Source organism: Eutrema salsugineum, unplaced genomic scaffold, assembly GCF_000478725.1.
Source record: "Eutrema salsugineum unplaced genomic scaffold, Eutsalg1_0 scaffold_1, whole genome shotgun sequence".
Lineage (NCBI taxonomy): Eukaryota > Viridiplantae > Streptophyta > Magnoliopsida > Brassicales > Brassicaceae > Eutrema > Eutrema salsugineum.
The window spans coordinates 13,822,392-13,845,180 of record NW_006256909.1 but is presented as its reverse complement, the minus strand read 5'-3'; the positions used below and the strand labels follow the sequence as shown (position 1 = coordinate 13,845,180).

General features: G+C 35.4%; 3 protein-coding genes across 3 annotated transcripts; 1 reads left to right on the top strand and 2 right to left on the bottom strand.

Annotated features, from left to right (window-relative positions):
- Positions 1-2,765: 2,765 nt before the first annotated feature.
- On the bottom strand, positions 2,766-6,646 carry LOC18029333 (CRM-domain containing factor CFM3B, chloroplastic). The gene is made up of 9 exons (XM_006414635.2): positions 5,665-6,646; positions 5,089-5,569; positions 4,874-5,004; positions 4,375-4,731; positions 4,112-4,268; positions 3,711-4,003; positions 3,529-3,588; positions 3,333-3,431; positions 2,766-3,225 (listed from the first exon to the last, which is right to left on the bottom strand). The coding sequence occupies exons 1-9, from the start codon at positions 6,517-6,519 to the stop codon at positions 3,022-3,024; spliced, it is 2,637 nt and encodes an 878-aa protein (XP_006414698.1). The 5' UTR covers positions 6,520-6,646; the 3' UTR covers positions 2,766-3,021.
- A 203-nt stretch (positions 6,647-6,849) lies between these two features.
- On the top strand, positions 6,850-8,722 carry LOC18029332 (DNA-directed RNA polymerase subunit 7-like protein). Its single transcript, XM_006414634.2, has 2 exons — positions 6,850-6,935; positions 7,963-8,722. The coding sequence occupies exon 2, from the start codon at positions 7,970-7,972 to the stop codon at positions 8,570-8,572; it is 603 nt and encodes a 200-aa protein (XP_006414697.1). The 5' UTR covers positions 6,850-6,935; positions 7,963-7,969; the 3' UTR covers positions 8,573-8,722.
- A 564-nt stretch (positions 8,723-9,286) lies between these two features.
- Positions 9,287-21,757, bottom strand: LOC112082013 (E3 ubiquitin protein ligase DRIP2-like). The gene is made up of 9 exons (XM_024149099.1): positions 21,454-21,757; positions 21,048-21,147; positions 20,747-20,897; positions 15,200-15,273; positions 14,888-15,045; positions 10,814-11,396; positions 10,651-10,701; positions 9,584-9,656; positions 9,287-9,463 (listed from the first exon to the last, which is right to left on the bottom strand). The coding sequence occupies exons 1-9, from the start codon at positions 21,755-21,757 to the stop codon at positions 9,287-9,289; spliced, it is 1,671 nt and encodes a 556-aa protein (XP_024004867.1).
- Positions 21,758-22,789: the final 1,032 nt, after the last annotated feature.

The following is a 22,789-nucleotide window of genomic DNA, read 5'->3' as shown; positions in this document are numbered from 1 at the left end:
GATCATATTGATCCTTTGCCTCGGCTCGGGTCGCTCTTCGGGTTCGCCTCTCCTGTCGCGCTTGGAGTTATCGCCTCGTCGGGGAGGATTCGCGGGTTCCGCCGCGCTGCTCGGCTTGGCTCTTTCTTGTGATTCATTAAGGATGAGGTCTTTGAGGTTGCCGCATTTTGGAGCTCTCCCGCTGCCATCTTAGCCGCGAGTTTTGCTCCTAGAGTTCGGCATTGTGCCGTTGAGTGCCCGTAGGTCTGGTGATACTCACAGAAAGCCTTCTCGTCGTAGTTGGCAGACTTTCTCACCCAAGTGTTGTTGCGCGGCTCTCCTCTTCCGCGTCCGGTGCCTACCTGATAGTTATGGGCACCTCCGCCTCTAGGTTCATCCGAGCTCTGCGTTGTTGTGTTGTTCGATGGGTTGCCCTTCTTCGCGGGGCGCTGCTTTTGTTGCTTCGTACTGCTCGTCCAAGTTTTTCATTTCCTCCTCGTTTACGACGAAGTCTGATGACCGGTGCAAAGCGTCTTGAATTGTTTGCGGCGTGTTGAGAGCCATCTCCCGTCGGAACTCGGATTTGTACCACAAAGATCGTTTCAGAGCCTCGAGCGCAGCCTTGTCGCTTATCCCTTCTATTTTGGATACGACTGTCTTGAATCTTGCCATGTAATCCCGAAGCGATTCGTTCGGTCCTTGGGATAGTGTCCACAGGTCGGCATCAGATGTTCCTCTGTCCATAAACATCGAGTATTGTTTAAGGAATAAGGCGGAGAGCTGTTGAAAACTGCCGATTGAATTGCGTTCCTGTCTTGAAAACCACTCGAGCGCGGCGCCCTTAAGATGCTCCACGAAGAATAGGCAGTATCCGGCATCTACTTCCCGTTCGGTCAGTTTAGCGGCGTTATTTGTGAAGGCCCGTCCCATTGCTATCCGAAACGCTGTGATGTGTGCTTTCGGGTCGGTTGTTCCTTCGTAGAACGGGATTCTCACCTTCCTGGGCTCGGAAATCCTTACCTCCGTGATTCTTGCCGTGAATGAAGTTCTCTGAGTTTCTTCAAGCATCCGGCGATTTCGGGCGCGGCGCTTGTTGCGTTGTGCACTTGGGACTTCATGACGCGTATTTCAGCTACTGCCCGAGCCATTGAGGCTCGCAGCTCTTTGAGTTCGAGAGTTTGTGCGTGAGTCATTCCCTTTGATTGGGGGGTCGCTCTCGCTCCTCTCTCCTCGGCTCGTCTTTGCGCTCTGCCTGCTCGATCCACTAGAGGTTTTCTTCCTCCTCGGTTGGGTTGTCGCCGTGAGTCGGATCGGAGACTTCGTCAGTTCGAACGCCGTTTAGTGCCGAGGCGAGCTCTTCTTGACTTATTCGCCGAACCGAGCCGGTCTGTTGCGGATTCATGGTTCTGTCGTTCTGCTGGGCGTCCACGTCGATCGCATCGTTCTCTTCTTCGCCGGCTCGTCGCCTTGAGTTCCGGCGGAGAGGGGGCGGCTCGGTCATGTTGACTCGGGTCGCCGCGGGAGTCTGTTCGTCGAGGGGAAGAAACATCGGAGGAGCCGAGGGGTATCTTACGCCGCTCCCTGAGGCTTCTGCAGGTGTTGAGAAATCGAAGCGTCTCTGGATTCCATCCATCGGGTCGGGAATTCCGGCTCTCCAAGTTGGGTGTAGTCGCTCAGCCGCCATCGCGTCTGAGCCTCTCCGTAATCGCCTCGTTTCTTTTGTCCTGTTCGTCGATTTTCTTCATCAACGCAGCCATCATGTTTCGCATCTCCTCTTGGGTTTCGGTAGTTGCCGTCGTTGTGCCTGATGCTGGAGCGTCCTTCTCCGCGCTGTTATCGTTGTTGTTGTTGTTATCGCCGAGGGTGTTGCTCGCCATGTTCTTCAGATCTTAAAGTCTTGTCGATTTAGAGTAAGAAAGTTTCGAGTCCCCTCAGACGGCGCCAAATTGTGTGAGCCAAAACTCGCACAACCAGAAATTTGTTAAGGAAAACTTTGAGGGATCGGAAACTTCTAGGGTTTATCGCCAACAACAGTAAGATCGAAGAAAGTTTTTATTGCTGTGAAGTGTTTAGGTTTTATTGCTCTCGAGTTGTCAAAGTTACAGAATGAATTGTATACATCGTCTATTTATACTAATTCTTTGAACCGCCTAGCCGAGAATCTCGGGAGAGATTTTCGGAATATTTCCTTATCGCCTCGTGCGGCTCACCGCCTTTGTATTTCGCCTAGGGTTTCTATGGGCTTCGTCTCTCAAGGCCTTGGTTCGGCCCATCTGAACTTCTCCACGGCTCGGCCTGCTTGCCATTTGAGTCGAGACGTGATTTGGTCCACCTCACCGAGGCACGGCTCGGCCCAAGCATGTTGAAGTGCGGCTCGGCCCATTTCTCATGATACGGCTCGGCCCATCTATCTTTCTTCACAGCTCTCCCCATTGGTCTATCTTCACGGCTCTCCCACTTGGTGACCACGACTCTCCCACTTGTCTTGGTGACCACGGCTCTCTCACTTGTTCTGGTGAGCACGGTTCTCCCACTTGTCTTGATGAGCACAGTTCGGCTAATTTGTCTTCCTTCCATACTTAATCATTTTAAGATGGTCTTATGGGTGAAAACCGACCCCAACAATTTTCCAATACTTCATTAAAGATTCTTGAAACAATAGTGACATTGTAGTGGAATTTACTCATACTTTATTGTTTGTCAATATCTCATAAGGGAAAAAATGGAATATTGGCAAACAATAAAGTATGAGTAAATTGCAGTAAAAATAAATTTTAAATTCAACATCAGAGTAAAAAGTTTTATTTCTGTAAGATAAAATGTCAAAAATTTTGTAGTTAATCAGTAACAACAACTTTGTTGAATAGTAACTACTTGCAGATATACTATAGCAATTATATGAATCTACATAGCTCAAGCTTAAAATCTTTCTTTGCAGGTGACACACTTAGTATCTCTCACTGCGAACAGTTAGCGAGATGTGAAATCTTATTTCTTTGCAATGCGCACAAGCCGTTCTTCTTATGGTTGCAGATGAAGTTACTACACGTTCTGCAGATCTACAAAGGTTGCTTCTGGTGTTGTGGAGGATGCAGAATCATCACCAAACTCAGTGTCTGATTCATCTGAATCCCAGTCGTCATCATCTGAATCAAATTCAACATCAGATATTAAACCCTTGGCCTGAATCTTACCATCTTCTTCCTCATCTTCGTATGTATATAAATAGAGGTCATCTCCTTCTCCCTACAATAACCGAAGAGCACAAGGGAATGTGAGTTAAACACAAAAGATGATGATGGTGAGAAATTCAAGAAAACGAAGTGATTATAGTGCAAAAAAACACATCATACATCTGTTTCTTCGGTCTCCTCGTCGTTGGAAGGATAATCCATGTCATGCTTGTTGTAAGCAACCTCAACTCCCTTGTCTTTTTCAAGTTCCACTTGTTCCTGACAGAATGAATTCAGAGTCTTTGGTTAGTTAACGTTGCAGAAAAAAATACGCATTCGTTCTTGAATCAGTAAAAGATAGAGAGAAGAACCATACGATTTCAGCTCTCAGCTGCTCTGTTCTTGCCTGTACCGCCGCAATGTGTTTTATAATAGCCTGTTGAATCCAAAGTATCCAAATAAGAAAGCAAACTAAGTGTTGGAAAAAAATGTAGAAGTCAAGAATAAGTTTGCATATTTTTAGACCAACAAACGTTGCTGCATAATTGAATCACGAACCTGGCGTCTTTGGAGCTCTAGAGAACGTGCCAAAGCTTTCCTCTTTGTCAAGAGGTTTTTAGGCCTCAACTCGGAAGGACGCTTATAGTCTTTTCCTCTATACACGATAATGGCATAGCCTTTGGAGATCTTGTCAACAGAAACCAAGATACCTCCACTCTCGGCCTCAAGGGCTATCGCCACTTTCTTCGCACCCTCGAAAGTTTTAGTCTTTACAAGAATCTTGATCAGCTCTCGGTACTTCCAGTGCAAGTGCATGTTCTCCACAGTACCATCAAACACCCCTCTTCGACCTGATGAAATCAAATCAAGTTTTTTCTCAGATGAGTCCACATCCCAGAGAACACATAACTCAAACACAGTTGATTACATTAGCCTACGCATTGTTTAAACAATTTTACCAAGAAGTAAGAAAGCTTTCATCTTCAATCCGAGCTTCTGGAACATAAATCTCTCTTCATCTGTTATGCCCTCAAAGTCTGTTCTCTGCTCTGCTGGCTTCAGCGATTCCTCCACCTTAGCCAACGCCCGTTCAGCTTTCAGCAGCCTTTTCTCAGCCTAGAAGGGTTTAATAATCCGCTTAACTCAATGAGCAATCTTTATAACACCAAATGTGAAATATAACTTGACAGGTAAGAAGTAAAGGCTCAAGAAAGGAACTCACAAAAGCAAGTTTTCTTTCCAACTTCCTGACAAGATTTGCAGACCTCAGCTTCTCAGCCTCTTGTTTCACTTCCTCCACATGAACATCGTCATCAAGATTCTTTCCCCATTTACTACTTGCATCAAGAGTTTCTCCAAGAGTACCGGTAGAAACAGAGTTTTGATTAACTTCAATACTTGGGACAATCAGAGCTGATGATGCTCTTAGACGTGCCTGTTCCTCTTCGTCTTGAAAAGTCCTTGCAAGTCTCTCCTTCTCCACCAATGCTTTAGCTACTTCTGGTGACAAAAAACTCTTTCCTCTGTAGAAAACCAAGAAGTCTTTGTTCCTTGAGAGCAGCATACCTCCCGTCAATCTCTGCAGTCACTTACCAAGATCATGATATCGAACATTCACTTTTAAAAATACAGACAACTTCTAATTTTTCAAATGATATCCACATTAGTATAAAAACAGCTACAACATATTTGCATGTGACTCAGCTGTGAAATCTTATTACCTTGATATCCTCAGCCATTCTCTCACTAGTAGTCAATTGTACACCACGTTTAAGTGCAACCTTAGCAATTAAACTCTTTTCCCATAACTTAACCATAGCTGCTGCCAAACCTTGCATTTGTCTACTTCGACCTGTAGATCAGAAGAAAATCTCACCCTTCAAAGATCTTATCACGCGGTACAAAAAGCCACAAAGGAAAATCCAAAGTCCAATACCTAAAGCAAAGTGTGGAGGAAGAACTGTGGCAAGTCTTCTTAACGAAGTTGCCTCCTTTGTTCCCAGAGTTGATCTCACTCCATAAGGAAGTACCCTGAAAGGTGGTTCGTAACCAGGAACGATCCCCGGAAGCAAATCAGCATCAACAGGTAACGGATAACCTCCCTGCCAGTCTGTGTAACGAGGACCAAGACACTCTAACAGTTCGTTTATTTCATCTTCATATTCTACATCTTGTTGAGATATCCTCTCTTTATTTCCCACAATGGCCGTCTCCTTCTCTAGCTGAGGAAGATGCACTTGTTGAACGCTATGATCCACTGTACTTGTACTTGTAGGTAAATAAGACGGTGAAGTCTCTGCTCTTCTATATATTTGCTTGTTCAGCTTCATTGATGCATCTCGGTTGCTGTCATTTTTGTATTTGTACAAGGAGATTGAAGTACCTGACCTCCAAATCACCAAACCACCAGTTTTTCTCTGTCACAGTGAAGTAGAAAGGACATTAGAATAAAAAGTTTATCATTCCTAAACTCCAAACATCAAGCCTTTGAAAACTGAATAGAAGTAAAAACCTCCAAAATCTCATGCATCCTTCTCATGTTGAGCGCACTTGCACCTTCGATCTTGAGCCTCACAATCTCTGAGCTCTTCCACTTCTCCTGAATCGCCTCCACCACGGCCTGAGTAACACCTGCACCTTTAACTCTCATCTTGCTCTTGGTTCGAAACATCACATTCCTCAACCGATGCAGCTCTGATTCCGGAAGAGTCATCTCCGCGAGCGAGTATCTACTCTCCTTCTTCGCTGTCCACACTCCATTCACTAGCTCCTTCTTCTCCTTAGAAGAACTCACCTTCTCCCATGGAAACTGAGCTTCTCCATCGCTTCTAAAGACACCAAACGGCGATTCCTCAGAGAATCCACCTCTCCTATTCCGCACATTCTCTTCTTGGACATCGAATTCGTCCTCCTCTAACCCTTTCTCAACTCTCCTCTCTTGATCATCGTCTACAAATCCAAACTTTTTCAATTTCTCAACAATTCTCTCCATTGTACTACCCCGACCACCACCATCAGTAATCCCACTATTGTTCTCGCCACTCGTGACCTCTAATTCCGAAAATCTCTCTCCTTTCCGATGATTTAAAACTACCTTTTGTGGTTTAAATTGATTATGCTTATGGTTTCTGTTCCAATCCTCATTCCTACTGCTACTATTACCATCACACGATAATCTTTTAGCCTTCTTCATAGTAGAGAAATCCAATCTCCTCGATGAAGCTTCAGCACCGTTATGTGACCAAAGTGAAATTGATGAGCCGTACCTTAAGAATCGAAAGGAACTGTTTCCATGGAATTCGCAGAAGGAGCTTCCCAACGAATTAACAGCTGCTGGGCAAAAATGGTGACTTGGATTCATCGTCATCTCTGAGACAAATTATCTCAAATGGGTACTCACAGAAACATAGAAAATCTTAAATTCATAGAAAAATGCCGATATAAATTCCAGCTTTTCTTTTTTTTTCCTTTCGGCTACGAGACGAAAGCTCTGGATCTGTGTTATCCATGGCGGGGAAAGATGGTGGAGATATTTAGAGGGTTGTTTGGATATGTGGTCTTTCGTAACCGGGCCAAGAACAAATTCTTTTTTAACAAACATGGCCCAAAACGGCGTATTCTAGTAAAAGTTCAACAGAAAGAGGCTAAAATGCGCTCAAAATGCAATAGAGTTCAGTAACATACGTCCTTTGTGTCCGGAACCATTTTTCTTCAGTCAAAAGTGCTATTACAAATTTGCAGAGAGTAGGAGAAATCTATGAGTCATCGAATTTTCTTTCCAAGGTTAGATTTTTTTCGCCCTTTTGATTTGCGATTCTCCTCTGTTTTTGTTGAAGATTTTGTTACGCGTGCGAATTCGATTTAGTGATAAAGGGAATACATTTGGGTTTATCATTTTGAAAAATAGAGGGAAAGTTTTAATTATTACGATGATGGGTTTCTCTGTAAATGAAGTTTTCAAGGTAGAATCGAACATCGAAGGAGATTTCAGACAGTTATACATATGTTGTGTAGCTAGTTGGTATTGGAAGCAAGAAGCATGTATCGATTCCTCTTTCTCTGTAAGGTTATTGTGGTTTTCTTGGAGTAGAGAAAAAAAAAAGGAATCTTCATGTATCTGTTAAGATCACTTCAGAGTTGTGAAAATGAGCAGTTTCAGTGTTTTCAGTTAGGGCTTAATGTAAATGAGCGAGCAGTTTCAGTTTTTGACTAGTTTCCTTTCAGTTTTCTTCTTTTGGTTGATTCCTTTGCTCCAATCTAGAATGAAGCTGATCAAATAACTCTTAGCAGTTACATATAAGGCTAAACGCTCTAACTTTAATCATAAAATTTGTTATCTGCAGTTGCTTAATTGATGGTTTCTTGATGACCCGCACTTTGAACTGCTTTATAAATCTTCTTTTGTCAGGTGGAAATTGCGAGTTAGAGTTATGAGCAGCGGTTTATAGTTTTAGGACTCATTTTGTATCTGTTAAGATCACTTCAGAGTTGTGTAAATTTCCCAGAAGATTGTTTGACCTGTTAAATCTTGTTGAAGCAGTTTTAGTGCTTTTTTCCAGGTTTTAATGTGAATAAGCAGTTTCAATTTTTGACTACTTTGCTTTCAATTTTCTGCTTTTGGTTGATTCCTTTGCTAAGCTGAACAATTAACTCTTAGCAGTTACATTAAACGCTCTAACTACTTAATTTGATGGTTTCTTAATGACCTGCACTTTAAACTGCTTGATTAATCTTTTATAGTTCTTGTTTATAGTTGTAGGACTCATTTTGTCTTACGGTTTGTATGATTACTCCTTGAACTTGGCCTCAGGTGAAACATGTTTTCAGAAGTAGAAATTACTCGGGACGTGGCTATATGTGGCAAACTCTTGAAGAGCCAATCGCCATCACACCAACAGATTATATCAAGACTACTCAACGATCTAATAGGCGAGACAGCATGCAGGGAACACGGTTTCTATCTCGGCATCACCGCCCTAAAGAGCATCAGTAACAACAACAGTAACAACAACAACAACAACAACGATCATCAAGAACAGGTCCTCAGTTTCACTGTCTCCTTCACATGCCGCACGTTCTTGCCTGCAAAAGGAGATATCTTGCAAGGGGTTGTATACAAAGTGTATTTGACCGGAGTTTTTATCCGGTCGGGTCCACTCAGAAACGCATACCTCTCTCGCTTGAAAATGCCGGGTTACCGGTATTTACCGGCTGCAGAGTCAGAGGACGAGAAGCCGTGTTTTCAGAAAGACGATCTCACTAAGATAGCTGCTGAAGTTGTTGTGAGGTTTGAGGTTTACGCAGTGCGGTTTGAGGATGGAGTAGACACAGAAGGAAACGATGTTCAAGTTCTGGCAACTATGGAAGACGATTCACTTGGTCCCATCTCACTCACAGGATCCGATGAGCCGTACATGTGATTGTTATACAAACCTGAAGTCTTTTGATAGGTTAAGTAATCTTAGCCTAGCTCTTTTATTCCCTTTCATTTTTGAGATATCCTCTTTAAGATTGCTTTCTTGATTGGTTTAGGTTCCAATTATGAGATTAGTTACAGTTGATTAAAGACATGAAACTCCAAATTGTCATTAGCCAATCCTAAAAACAGAACTGGTTAGTTTCGAGTTCGGCCAATTCCCCTGAAAAGAAACCAACCATATGGGAAATTGATCGAAGTCAAACCGAATGTCTCTAACCAGATTACCAAAGTTAACCGAACCAATTTCTATTTCTTGTCCCCTTCATTGACCGGAACTAAAACCAACCCGAAAGTTTTGATAAACCAATCGGTCTATAAATCTTGATAAACCAACTAAACTAAACAGAATCTGAATAACATAAACTGAAACAAACCAAAATCAGTACAAAAATTTAAATAAATATCATCGGTTCATACATCCTGAAACCAGATCAACTAGTTCAATTCAACCTTCTTCAAAATAAAAAATAAAATAAAAAAGTTCCAAAAAAGGACTTTTGGGTCTTAATATTACATCAATCAGCTCTAATTTCTTGATCTGAAAGTAGAGCAGATGCAGACTTATTCAATAATTGAAAAGAGTTTTTTGAGAATAAAGAGAGAAGATAAGCCACAAGATAACTTGCGCTAAAAGTAACCTTTGAGCATAGCTAAGTCACGGACTCTCGGGTTTAGGTTTGCGACTGTAGGAGAGGACCAGCATGTAATTAGCACCTGAAGCTCCCACATTTGTAACGATTCTTCGAGGACATGCAGTCGCAATCCAATACGCTAATAAGTCACACAGCAACATCGATGGATCCAAAGGCTGGTTCCTCAAGTATAACTCCACCTGCAATAATCCACAAAACCCTCCAAATTAATTAGAGCCTAATTCCCTCTCTAAATCGATATATCGTTTCTGTTTGAGTGAAAATCAGAAGTTTAAGAAAGAGGAGGAAGAGGAAGTTACCTCGTCCTCGCTTTCGAGTTTGAGTTTCATTGCAACGTACTTCTGGACATATGAAACAGGTAAGTTACTGTCCCTGTGAAGATTAACAAGCAAATAATCATAAAAAAAAGTTAATTTGTTGAATAACAATTTCATGTAGATACATAATAAATATAGCTATGTAAATATTGTAAATTTACACGTAACCATTTTATTGCCATTATGACTAAGGTACTTCTTTCTTTTACATGAAATGGCATGAGAGAGGTGAGAGGTTGCCATCATCATCTCTTTCTTATAACATCATCATATCTTTAGTATATATTATCGTTTTACCCATAAGATACAATGCTATACTATATTATTCATAAATCCTAAATCCAATATACTAACCCTAAATCCTGAATCCTTAATGCCAAACTCAAACAATCAAGAAGTTTCAAACACTATAAATGTTTTAAAACCCTAAAAAGAGAGGTTAATTATTTAAAAAAAAAACTACTCCATTGTTGTCTCTATGTAGATCATTCGTATGTCTATATGTTTTGTGTAGAATTAAGTGAATATTATGTTGTACTATATAGAAACACATAAAATAAAATGTTATACTATACTTTTAAACATAAAACATAAGTCCTACATAAATAAATGTACAGTCCAAAATTCTAAACCCTAAACCTAAAAAGCTAAACTTCTAATCCAAAAATAAGCTTTAAACTCTGTGAATAAACTCGAAACCAAAAACAAAAATGTAGTTTTTAAAATATGTGTAAAAACTAAAACTGTGGTATGTGAGAAAAAAAAAAGTTTTTGTCAGTATGATTATATGTTTAATATGAAAATCAAATTAGATGAGATGGGGGTAAAAGAATCAAGAAATAAAAAAGCGAGGCTGCATAGTGTGTTATAAAGGGTAATTAAGTATATGTTGTAATTTATATAAGGAATATAGTAGCCAAAATTATCCATGTTAGTAAAATATAGTAGGGCTTTTGGTTATTTAACATAATTTCACCCCAAAAATAATTACCGTAACTGAAAAGACAAAGGTATTTATTAATTCAAAAGAGATGAAGAAGTGAGCTTACTTGATCCTCAGGTAACGAGAGGGGATTTGTGGCAATGGTGCATCGGTATCCCTAAAAGACAAGCACGAACATGTTTTAATATAAGACATATACATTTAAGCAAGAGATAAAAATCTGAGCAATACTAAAGCCTTACTGGTTTTTAAAAGCGAGTAATGTAAACCAGAGTGGAATATTGTTGTCTCCAAGAGCATTTTGTGGTGCATCGTTCCCCACAGGATCAGCTGCTTGCTGTGGTGCATCGTTTCCCACAGGATCAGCTTCTTGCTGTGGTGCATCGTTCCCCACAGGATCAGCTGCTTGCTGTGGTGCATCTTCTTCTTCACCACCAGAGGTTTCCTCCTCTGTATCTTCATTGGATAGGGGGACATGGTTTTGATCTTCAAAGCCATTAGAATGCAAAACCGGCTCATCAACCATTGGCTCATTATCCATTGGCTCATCATCCATTGACTCATCAACCATTGGCTCATCAACCATTGGCTCATCATCCACTGGCTCATCAGCTCTCTCCGACTCGACACTACTTTCACCGGTTTGTGTTTGCATCAACGGTGTCGTACCATCTTCAGACTTAACCATTGTCAATGGCTTGACATCTTTCATATCCATGGGAGATGACGAAGAAGCTCCAAAAACAGTAGGCTCCATATTGACACCAATGTTACCGACGAGTGGTTGCATCAAAATTTTGTTGTCATCTTCCTCAGCCTTACTCGGTATCAATGGCTTGCCATTTTCCACAGCTATCAAAAAACAAAAAAAAAAGTTCATTTAGTGAGTAAATGCAAGGTGACGTAATATAAGTTTCTAACCAATTTATAGATTATTTATTTATTTTTTCATCCATAGTTATATGGATATAACTATTTCTATGAAAGATTAAAAGTTGTACATATACACATAATATGAAGCTCATGATAAATGACGACTCACTGGTAGATTATAGTGTTAAAAGCATCACGAACGACTATGAACATTTCAAGTGGGAGTCTCTGAGATCTTAATGAGTACTTCGACATGAAAATTAAAAAAAAAAAGATTAAAAAAGTAAAAAAAAATAGTGAAAATCGATTTTAATTTGAGAAATTTTGAGAAGCCCATGAAGAATTCTTAGAGACTTGTCACTTTATAAGTAGTTCAACTATTTTTTTCAAAAATTAAATTTAAATTTATAAATGAATCATTTTAAAATATCAAAATCAAATTGTTAAGAAACTCTTTTGAGTACTTCAACTGATTAATATGCGGGATAGAGATGAAACTATACCTAACTTTTGTACATTATAATAAACGTAAATATAAATTATAATTATAGAGATAAAAATAAATATTCTAAACTACAAATTTGGTGTATATATCAATAATCATCTATCTTTCTTGATGATTTTCATAATCTCGACTATTCGACTAAATCGATTTCATTGATATATTCTAATTTTTATTTTATTTTCAATAGTAAGATTATACCCAATGAAATATCCATTAAAATAAAGAATGCAGAACCCCAACAGAACAAACTGCTGCTGAAACAAAAGAACAAAAACAGCTAACAAGATAAATTTGCTCAAATATTCATATAAAAATTGGAAATGAAAGAAAACAATTTAATTAGAGGGAATTGAGGGCTCACATTTGTGAAGACACTGGTTTAAAGATGTGCCTTGGCCAATTAAATTTTTGCAGATATCACAAGTCTCTGCCGCCATCTTTCTTTGCCTCTCCTCAATTTCTATCAACAACAACAACAAAAACAAAACGCAATGAAGATCTATTTTGATATTGTAAAAATGGATATTTGTTTATGAACTTCACCAATATTAAGTATATTAATAACAGCACAGCTAACACTTTTGAGACTTAAATTTCATAAGTTTTATAGATTCTAAGTTTATTGTTAACAAACTAACTCCAAACCAAAATAAATTACTTTGACCAAAAAAATATGTATTTTAATATGGTATATAATCTATATTGAATTTTTTTTATAGATATATAAATACAACATTATTATGGTAATATAATATTTCAAATTTAAAAATTAAATAAAAAACAAACCGATGCACACGTTTTTTTACAAAAATTTGTTTGTTTGTTTGTTATCATAATGTTTGATTATCGTTTTCATTTTTCATAGTTGATGCTTAAGGAGACTCAAATGCTAAATATCATTATTATGCTGTTTGTTGGACCTTTTTTTTTTAGATATTGAAATGATAAATATGCAACTGTGCTTTGCCCCACAAAAACAATATGTAAGTGTGCTAAATGAATATGGTTTCTTATTTATCATTTGTATGAAACGAATCTGACGCCAAAGTAAAGTGGGCACATTTTAGAAAGCCTAAGCTAGTATTTGGGTTGTTATGCTTATTTGTTTGAGAATTGCTTCTTAATAATAAAAATTATTCTTTAAAAGAGATTATATATATAAGATATGTACAAAAGATATATAGAAAACAAAATAGATAAATAGATCGAGTTATATATCCGAGTTCCAACCTTCGTAGTAGTAGTTAATGGTTAAGAATTGTTTGTTGGATCTTTTTGTAAGAATTGTAGACTTGTAGTGGAATATGTGAGTATGCAAAACGGTTTTTATATATTGAAAGCAAACTAAAAGCTTTAACAAAAAAAAAAGAAAACAAACTAAAAGACATGAACAAATACATTGAAAACAAAAATACAAGCGCACATACCTTTGTAGCTATGACGTTTACTTTTTAGCTTGCACAAATTCCTTCATGTGACAATGATATATATAGTGTTAAACTATTTGATGTTAATTAATTCATTTTTAACAAAGCTTTTTTTATTTTAATCAACAAAAAAATATTTATGTATTTCTGAAAAATGAAAGACTCATAATGTGCATGAATCAAATTTCATATATACATTATATGCAAACACTAAAATTTTATTCTGTACTTTTCTATATTAAGGGTAAAGTGCATGAAACAAATCTTATTTAGATTAAGTTAGTTTTAAAATAATATAGAAAAAGGGTAGTCAAAATTCCAATTCTTCTTTTTTGTTTTCTTTTTAAAGATCACAGAATACCACAAAAATGAAAATTTAAGAATTGTGACTCTATTAGAAATAAAAACATAAAATTGCTATTCAATCTTCATACATGGAAATTGATTTCTTACAAGATCACAATGTACTATAGATTGTTAAACTTTGATCATAGCTTTGTCTAATTTTGAACAAAATACATAAATATTTTATTACACTATTATATATACCTTTTTAATTATAAGATAGAAAAAAGCTATTATTAAGAAACATTTGGATGATATTACAAAAGAATCTTTTAATTTAAATTGTCAAAATTGTTATTTAAGGGATTATGATATATATCATGTATAAAATACATCCGAAAACGTTTCAAGATAAGTTGACATGACTAGCTTTGTACTGGCATTCTTATCTGAATAACACGATTTATAAGTTAATATGAAAAAAATTTGACCAGCAAATATATACTAACACGAGAATAACAAACTTAACTAAAATATAATTTAAATATAAATGTCTTTATACCTTGTAAATTAAATAGGAATCAGACTGCCAAAAAAATTGTTATTATTTTACAAATCAATTCGTTTTGTTTTTTTTTTCCAAATTAGATTTTAAATAAAAAATTAGTTTTATCTCTATTATTTTAGGTTATTAAATTGAGAATTTTTCTTAGTAAGCGTCGAAAAACACAATTATCATGAAACAAAGGTAGTACAAACGAAGAACTGCTGATTGATCTAGCTAAAACCCGAAGAACCAAATCATTTTGAAAAGTAATATTTAATCCTAGTTTTAATTGTTGTTCCTTATGATTTATCATTTTCGAAGTTCAAGCTCAGCGATTTGAATAGAAAAACACTAGGGTTGTAATATAACGGTTCAAATATCTTGAAACCAAAACAAAAAGATCAAAAGCAAGCTAGTTCAGTACTTCAGTTAAACCAAATCGAAACAAACAAAAGGAAACTTTGTCCAAAGACTTTTGGGCTTATTACATCAACCAACTTTGCTTTCTTGATGTGAAAGCAGAGGGGTCGAAGACTTATTCAATAATTGAAAATAGTTTTTCAAGATATGAGTAAAGAAGAAAGCCAGAAGATAACTTGCGCCATCAAGAGATTTGCGACCAAACAAGAGTACCATGACGCATGTAGCTCCTGAACATCCTAGTTTTTCGTCACCTTGTACTTCTTCGTTGCATGTATCGATGGACCCGCATCTTCTTGCTCTGGGTTTCCAGAAGAGTCGTAGGATGACGACGATGATCCAGAAGTGTCGGAGGATGAAGACGAAGAAGATTCGGATTCCAACTCCACATTTTCTTGTTTCCCCCAGATCATCCGAATCAACCTATCGAAAGTCTGGTCGGATCTGTAATGTAAACCAAAATTATTTGAAGAATATATACATGAGTGTATAGAGGAAATATCAATGAAGTAAATATGAATATAAATATAACGTAGAAAATGTTTCAAGAAGTAATCTGAAACCGAGAACTAAAAAATGGTTAGACTGAAGTGAGTACCTGAGTTCTTCGAGAGGTTCTGGACCAAAATCATTATAGCAGACTGGACAACATTTCCAATCATGTTCGTTTATCTTGCCAGAGATGCATTTCCAACAAACTGTTTACAAAAGATTTAGTTGGGGTTGAAAAATTTATAATAATTTCAATCCTGATATCAAAATATAGTTCTAGTAGTGAACAGTAATATAATCAGTTTAGAGATGATTAAGTCATATATATATGCGTATTACTATGTGCTATAAGAGATAAAACAGATATACATACACAAAGTATAAAGCTCATGATAAATAACGACTAATGATTATAAAATAAGGAATGTAGAACCCAACACAACAAAATGATGTAATCAGATACAACATATGAACCGATCGACTAAAGGCAAAATAGTTCTTGTAGTGAACAGTATATATACGCAATGGTGTGAAGTAATATAACTATTTCTAGATGATCAAACTGTATATATATATATATATATATATATATATATAACTATTTAGTATTTGCTATGAAATATAAAAGAGATGTATACACAAATATAAAGCTCATGATCAATAACGACTAATGATTATAAAATAAGGAATGTAGAACCTTCACAATTTCATTTAAAAAAAAAAAGAACCTAACACAACAAAATGATGTAATAAGATATAACATATGAACCGAGCGACTAAAGGCAAAATAGTTCTTGTAGTGAACAGTATATATACGCAATAGTGTGAAGTAATATAAATATTTATAGATGATCAAATGGTATATATATATAACTATTAAGTATTTTCTATGAAAGATAGAAGAGATGTATACACAAAATATAGAGCTCATGATCAATAACGACTAATGATGATTATAGAATAAATAATGCAGAACCCAACAAAACAGAATGATGCAAATCAATTAGAGAGAATAGATGGCTCACATCTGTGGAGGCAAGATAGGGCTGTGGTTTGGCGAAATATCATGAGACATATAGCACAAGTAAACAATGGTTTCAGCTCCTTCGTATTAACAGCCATTTTATCATCCTCCTCGACCATCCTTCCTTTGTTTTTTTTGTCCATCTTTCTTTTGTTTTATCTCAACTTCTACCAACAACAATAGAAAAAACAATAAAAAGTAAACGAAATAAAGATCTATTTTTTAGCTATTATAATTTGGAGATTGTTGGTTGTCTGTAAACTTCATCAACATTAACTGCTTTTATCCTGTGATACTCTCATGTCTTCTTAAGGATTTTTGTTTATAATTTACTAATATCCTTTATTTTCTGCCTGTTTGGCTCATAAACTTCTAGTATAACCCAGTATAATTCGGAAAAAAAGAAAAAAGAAAAAAACCCAGTATAATTCATAAAATAGATGTTTCAAACAGAAAAAGGAGTGCATCCGTACCTTTTTCTCGTTTGTAGCTATGCCTGCTTCAAGATACGCCTTCTAGATTTCACAAATTCTTTCACACACACACATATATATATATATATATATATTGTCAGATTGAAATTACTTAATTTATAAACCAATGAAATTTTGTCAAAAGTTAATTAAAAATATTTTTTTCTGAATTTCTATAAAGTGAAGGCTAATGCATGAATCAGACATATGTCATATGGATGAAATGGAAACATTAATTGCTTTTTCCAGAAAAAAATTCTATATATTAAGAGAGTAAAGTATATTAAGAAAATCCCAGAATTACTGTTTTTTAATTGTGTCCTTTCAAAGTATCACAGCATACCACAGAAATTGTTTTACGAATAATAGGTATTTTGGTGGCGGTCTTAAGAAAACAAATACAAAAATGGTTAGGCTATGGAATTTCTATAATAAAATATTTTCTAATATTTAAAATTGGTTTATTTTTTAGTCAAACTTCATACTTCATAAAAATTTTTGACTAGCATATAATTAATTCTTCTAACACTACACAAAAATTAAATTCTTACAAAACAATGAGGTCAGACGCTTTCTAGATAGCCTAGTCTAAATTCAAATACAGATTAACTTTATCAACAAAAATTTCATCACATTTTAATATTCATTGTTTTAAATACTTTAAGCTATAAAAATGATTTCAGAAAATTTTCTGAGTTCTTTTGAATGATGTTGCAAAAAAAAAAAAACTAGAATTATCAAATTGCTAATGACAGGGGTGTTAAAATTTACACACAGAGTCAGTGAAAGACATACACATCGGAAAACGTTGGAAATTTTTTTATTCCTTGTATTTGCATTATTATCTAAATTAATAATGAATTGAGTTGGTACATGACTAAAATCTGACCACCTTGTTTATTTGATTATACTAACATGGGAGCCATAAACTAATTAACTGATATTTTAAAAGTATATATAATTTTTCAAAGCCTAGTATACACTTTTCTTTTGTTATTGTTTTATTTTTTAAAATGTCAGCGTAATCTATAACTAGGGATATTGCACTATAAATTTCAAACCTTTTGAAGTAAAAGAACAAGTATTCATACAAATTTGTTATATAGTTTAGTAAATCTAATAAAACGGAAAATTTTGAAAGACGAGAAGTTGATGGTCTAATTTTTAAAAATGAGCAGTAATTGTTAAGAAAGTTTCTCGTAAAACATAATATGTTTTAATGTTAGTAGAATTTTTTTTGGGTAGTTGATGTGTACTTCTTTTCTCCGTTATTTCCATTTCTTTTTGCATAGTTTCATTCATTATCATGCATCTAGCCTAAGATTTTCATGTCTTGCAATCTTAGGGTCTTAGATTGTGTATATAGCATTCTGGACTTGCATATCAATTCTCATAAGTACTTTTGAAGGCTTGCTGAGGAATACATTTGAGGGAGAAAACACTAGAAGGAATAAATCAAAAGACGAGAAGCATGCATGGGTTGCTAAACTGATGCAGGGAGGCGACGTAGCAGATATGAAGTACCAAAAAAGACCTACCCCTAAAGACCTCTGCATCAGTTGAATGACCGATGCAGGGAACGAGCAAAGTTACGAAGAAGAATACGCTCCGTGGAGACACCCACATCAGTCCAAACGCTGATGCCCACAACCGATGCCAAGGATAAGAAACCGAGATGAAAGAAGTTGTCCTGGAGATTTGCATGGCGGTCACCTGACCTGATTTGTTGTGGATGGACCCGGTTCACCCACTTTCTAGTATAATTAAACTTAGACCTAATTTTATGTCATGACTATCCTTAGCAACATTCTTTTTGCCTGTTTGATATGATTTCTCTAGGATCTTGAGCACATCATTATAATTTGTCAAACTTTCACTTTCTTTATTAATTTTATTATATATATTTTTTTCCTCTATTAATTTTATTATATTTATGTCTTGATCTTTTATCTTTTTTTATTGCATTTCTTTTTTTCTGTGTGAATACTTTAACTATGAGCCTTGTGATAGGTAAGTTAGGTCGATTAATGATGTCTAGGTTTGTATGTTTACACATCTAAATGATTAGAATGCATTAACAGTATGTGTGATCTTTGCTAATCGAACCTAATTTTATGAGATATTTCATTTCTTGAAAGTATTTAATGAAATGCCTAACTCCACTCTGAGTCATGCACTTCATTTTAAACTAGTGGGTACTGATTCTAAAGATGATTTGTAGGTTCAATAGACTTATTCTTAAGGATTACTGGTCACTAAGTTATTAATGAAAAAATTGATTAGCATAGTGATTAGTAAATGGATTAGTGTATGAGAATAGATTTGTCTACTTTCTGTGATTTATGTCTTCAAATTGAACTTTGACCAAGTTTCTTAGCATCATTTTCCAAATATTAGTCATATCAAGTCTTTGACCTGACTCCAATACCCAATACTTTCTCTTATCGATCTTCTCTGCATTACTTTTGTTTAGTTCTCATTGCTTATATTTTGTCTTTTTATTTGAATGCTTTTACTGTAAATTTTTCTTGATTTGAATAGAAATTTATGTAGCCCTTTGGAAATCTTAAACAAACGATGTGTTTAAAAATTAACTTGCATTCTCATTGGCTCATAACATTTTTTTTTTTTTTTTTGTGATTCGACTCTAGTTTACTCATTTAAAATTTGGTTGGCATCTGTAGTTAGGTATTGGGTAGTTTACATATTTTGTTGGGTAGTTAAGACATTGTGTTAGAGTTCCTCCAATACAATATAATATATAGTTACGACATTATGTTTTATTTATCCCAGCCCATTCCAATTTGGGTTTAGAATTCTTCTACGTCAATCAGTATGGGTTCACCAATCGTTTAGTAGGACATAATGTTCTATTATTATCTCGGTAGATAGTTATGGCATTTGGATTCATCTATTCTGGTTTATGGTTTAAATTTTTATGTTTTTTTATGGATTGTCTATTATATATTAATCAATTGGAATTCAGTAATTATTGATTAGTGTTTAACGAGAGGAGCTAGATCTCTCCTCTAAGCTATGATTATTTTGTTAGATAATTACGGATTTGTATGATTTGCGATCATATGTCATTACGACGGATTCGTTATGCTAAGCCGAGTAGCCGACCATGTATAATATTAAAAAGTCTATATCTTGACAAATAACTACTTAATATCAATGATTGGAAGGATACAGAGTCGGCGGAAATAGTTAATATGGTATCCCTTGAAAGTAGAACCACATTTTTCCGAATATCGTTGTAATGAAGAAAGACAAACACAACAAAAAATAGTCTAAAATACCGAAACTTTAACCCAAAAGACTACTAAATCAGAAGTTTTTCAATGTTTTTCACATTCATCCTCATAGCAACATATATATATCTAAACTTTCTTAAAACCTTAGAATACATAAACTAAAGGGCTTATTGGCTTAACATAAGACTTAAGTTTGGGCTGCTTCTATATGTTCTATAAGAAGCTACAACAATCTCATTCAACCTACGTCTAGATCACAAAACACAAGGACCCGGCGAAGTCAAAAGAACAACTGAAAGATCAACTTAAAACAAAAGGTTTGGTAGAAGCGTTATAGGTTAACTTCAAGTTCAAACGATTTTTGGGAGAAAGTTTTCAACAAGACAACCAAAACGAAGGACCTAGATCACGGACAAATAAGAAAACTTTTAGTAGCAACAAACCTGATCGACAAACACCGGCAAGAATAAATCTAAAAGAGATATGTAGTGATCTGAAAGGATATCTTAACCGAGCAAAATCCGTCAACATAATAAGAATCAGCCTTCAGAAAGCATAGATGAGAAGATCTACGAAGCTACTTCCAAGACAAAAAGAGCGGAAACTAAACAAACTAAACATAAAAAGCAAACTAGTTCAATTAAACCAAACTGAAAAAAATAAATAACCCTTTGTTCGAGGTCTTTTGGGCCTTACTACATCAACCAACTTTGCTTTCTTAATGTCAAAGTAGAGAGGACAAAGACTTATTCAATAACTGAAAATAGTTTTTCAAGAAATGAGAGTAAAGAAAAAACCCAGAAGATAACTTGCATCATTAGTACCCTTGAGAGAACTAATTCAAGGTTGAGATATGCGACCGTACAAGAGGACCAGCCTTGTACTTATTCTTTTGTCACCTTGTGCTTCTTCTTTGCTTGAACTGATGGATCTACATCTTTCATATCTTCTTGCTTAGGAGCTTCAGAAGAGTCTGAGGATGACGCCGAATCTTCAGAAGAGGAGGAGGATGACGATGAAGTTTCAGAAATTTCGAGTTCCGACTCTGACCTAGATCAACAAGACAATTCCTCAAGAAGTGGAAACCACTAGCTAGCTCACAACCACTTGGTTTAATGTAGAAAATGTTTCACGAAGTAATATGAAACCAAGAACTAAAAATGGAAAATGATTATAATTTAAATAGATTGAAGTGAGTACCTGTATTCTCCGAGAGGCTGGGGACCAAGTTCAGCGAAGCAGAGTAGACAACAACTCCAATCATCTCTTAGTATCTTGCCAGTAACGCATCCCAAGCAAACTGTTTACAAAAATTTAATAAATCCTTTTATTTGGAGCTGAAATTGATTATACAAATTCCAATCTTCATATCAAATACACCTTATGAAGCCAGCTATTGAAGGCACTAAAGTTCTTCTAGTGAACAGTATACGCAATGCATGAATTACTATAACCAGTTTATAGATGATAGAATTATTTATTTCCTACATATTTGCGTATTAAGCTCATGATAAATAACGACTCATGATTATTATAAATAAAAAAGCATGCAGAATCAACAAAACAAAACAAAAAAATATAATCAGAGAGAATTGATATGACTCACATCTGTGGAGGCACTGAGATAGGACTGCGGCCGAGTCTGTGTCAAGTATCTTGAAACAGAGAGCACAAGTTAACATTGGTTTCGTCTCCTTTGTATCATCCTCCGCAACCATCTTTCCTTTGTTTTGTTTCAGCTCCTTTGCATCATCGTCCGCAACCATCTTTCCTTTGTTTTTTCTCATCTCCTTTGAATCATCGTCCTCAACCATCTTTCCTTTGTTTTTCTTCAGCTCCTTTGAATCATCGTCAGCAACCATCTTTCCTTTGTTTTTTTCCATCTCCTTTGAATCATCGTCCTCAACCATCTTTCCTTTGTTTTTGTTATCCATCTTTCTTCTGTTTTATCTCAACTATCACCGACAATAATTATTAAAAAAAAAACAGTAAAAAGTAAACGAAATAAAGATCTATATGTTAATTATAAATTGGATTTTGTTGAATATTTGTTAAAACTGAAATCGTGAAATAAATTTTTAAGTTTCAAATCAAAGAAAACTCTAAAAGAAACTGATGCGCGTGTTTTTCTTTTCAAAGTATGTTTTGTTTGTTTGTTAGCATTTTGAGTTATTTGTTTTCAACTTTCATTGTTGATGCGAACATGTAACATAAATCATCAGTTTGAGTGTGATAAACTTCGGATTTCCATCGAAAAACTTAAACAATTAATCTATTGCAAATGAATCGAATGTATCTTTTAATATTTTTCATTGTCCCTTGTTTGGCTCATAAACTTCTCCTATCACCCAATATGATCAATACAGAAGATGTTACAACAACAACAAAAAAAAGCAGTACACACATACCTTCTTCTTTGTAGCTCCCTTGACTTCAAAATTTTCCTTTTGGATTTTACAAATTCCTTCACGGAACAATGATATATATATATATATATGGGGATATATGTATATATATGTATATATATTAATTGTGTCAAGTTGGAGTTTTAATGGAAATTATTTTGTAATTTATAAACTCTTGAAATTTTGTCTAAATTTAGTCAAAGATATTATTTTCTGTCTTTCTATAAATTGAAGGCTGTGCGTGAATGACACTTCATTATAAACTAAATGGAAAAGTTTGTTTTTCCTTCAAAATTTCTATTTAGTAAGAGTTCTGTGCATGAACCAAATTATAATATTTTAAATGATTTTAGATAATATTAGTGAATTATATAATGAGTTAAATCCAATGGGTTAAATTTAAATAAAAATCATCATAATTTTTCTTTATAAAAATCTCAGAATACCACAGAAAAAAGTTTAAGAATTGTGACCAGTGTTAACTTTGATTTTTTTGGTACTAAAATTAGGTACTTTGGTGGCAGTTTTAAGAAAATA

Coding starts and splice junctions, on each gene's coding strand:
- LOC18029333 (XM_006414635.2), bottom strand. CDS start 6,519: ATGACGATGAATCCAAGTCACCATTTTTGCCCAGCAGCTGTTAATTCG. Junction 5,570..5,664: donor GGATGCATGAGATTTTGGAG/GTTTTTACTTCT, acceptor TCACTGTGACAG/AGAAAAACTGGTGGTTTGGT. Junction 4,269..4,374: donor TGGAAAGAAAACTTGCTTTT/GTGAGTTCCTTT, acceptor AAACCCTTCTAG/GCTGAGAAAAGGCTGCTGAA.
- LOC18029332 (XM_006414634.2), top strand. CDS start 7,970: ATGTTTTCAGAAGTAGAAATTACTCGGGACGTGGCTATATGTGGCAAA.
- LOC112082013 (XM_024149099.1), bottom strand. CDS start 21,757: ATGGTTGAGGACGATGATTCAAAGGAGATGGAAAAAAACAAAGGAAAG. Junction 20,898..21,047: donor CAGCCTCTCGGAGAATACAG/GTACTCACTTCA, acceptor TTGTTGATCTAG/GTCAGAGTCGGAACTCGAAA. Junction 15,274..20,746: donor AAGCAAAGAAGAAGCACAAG/GTGACAAAAGAA, acceptor ATCTCTGGCAAG/ATAAACGAACATGATTGGAA.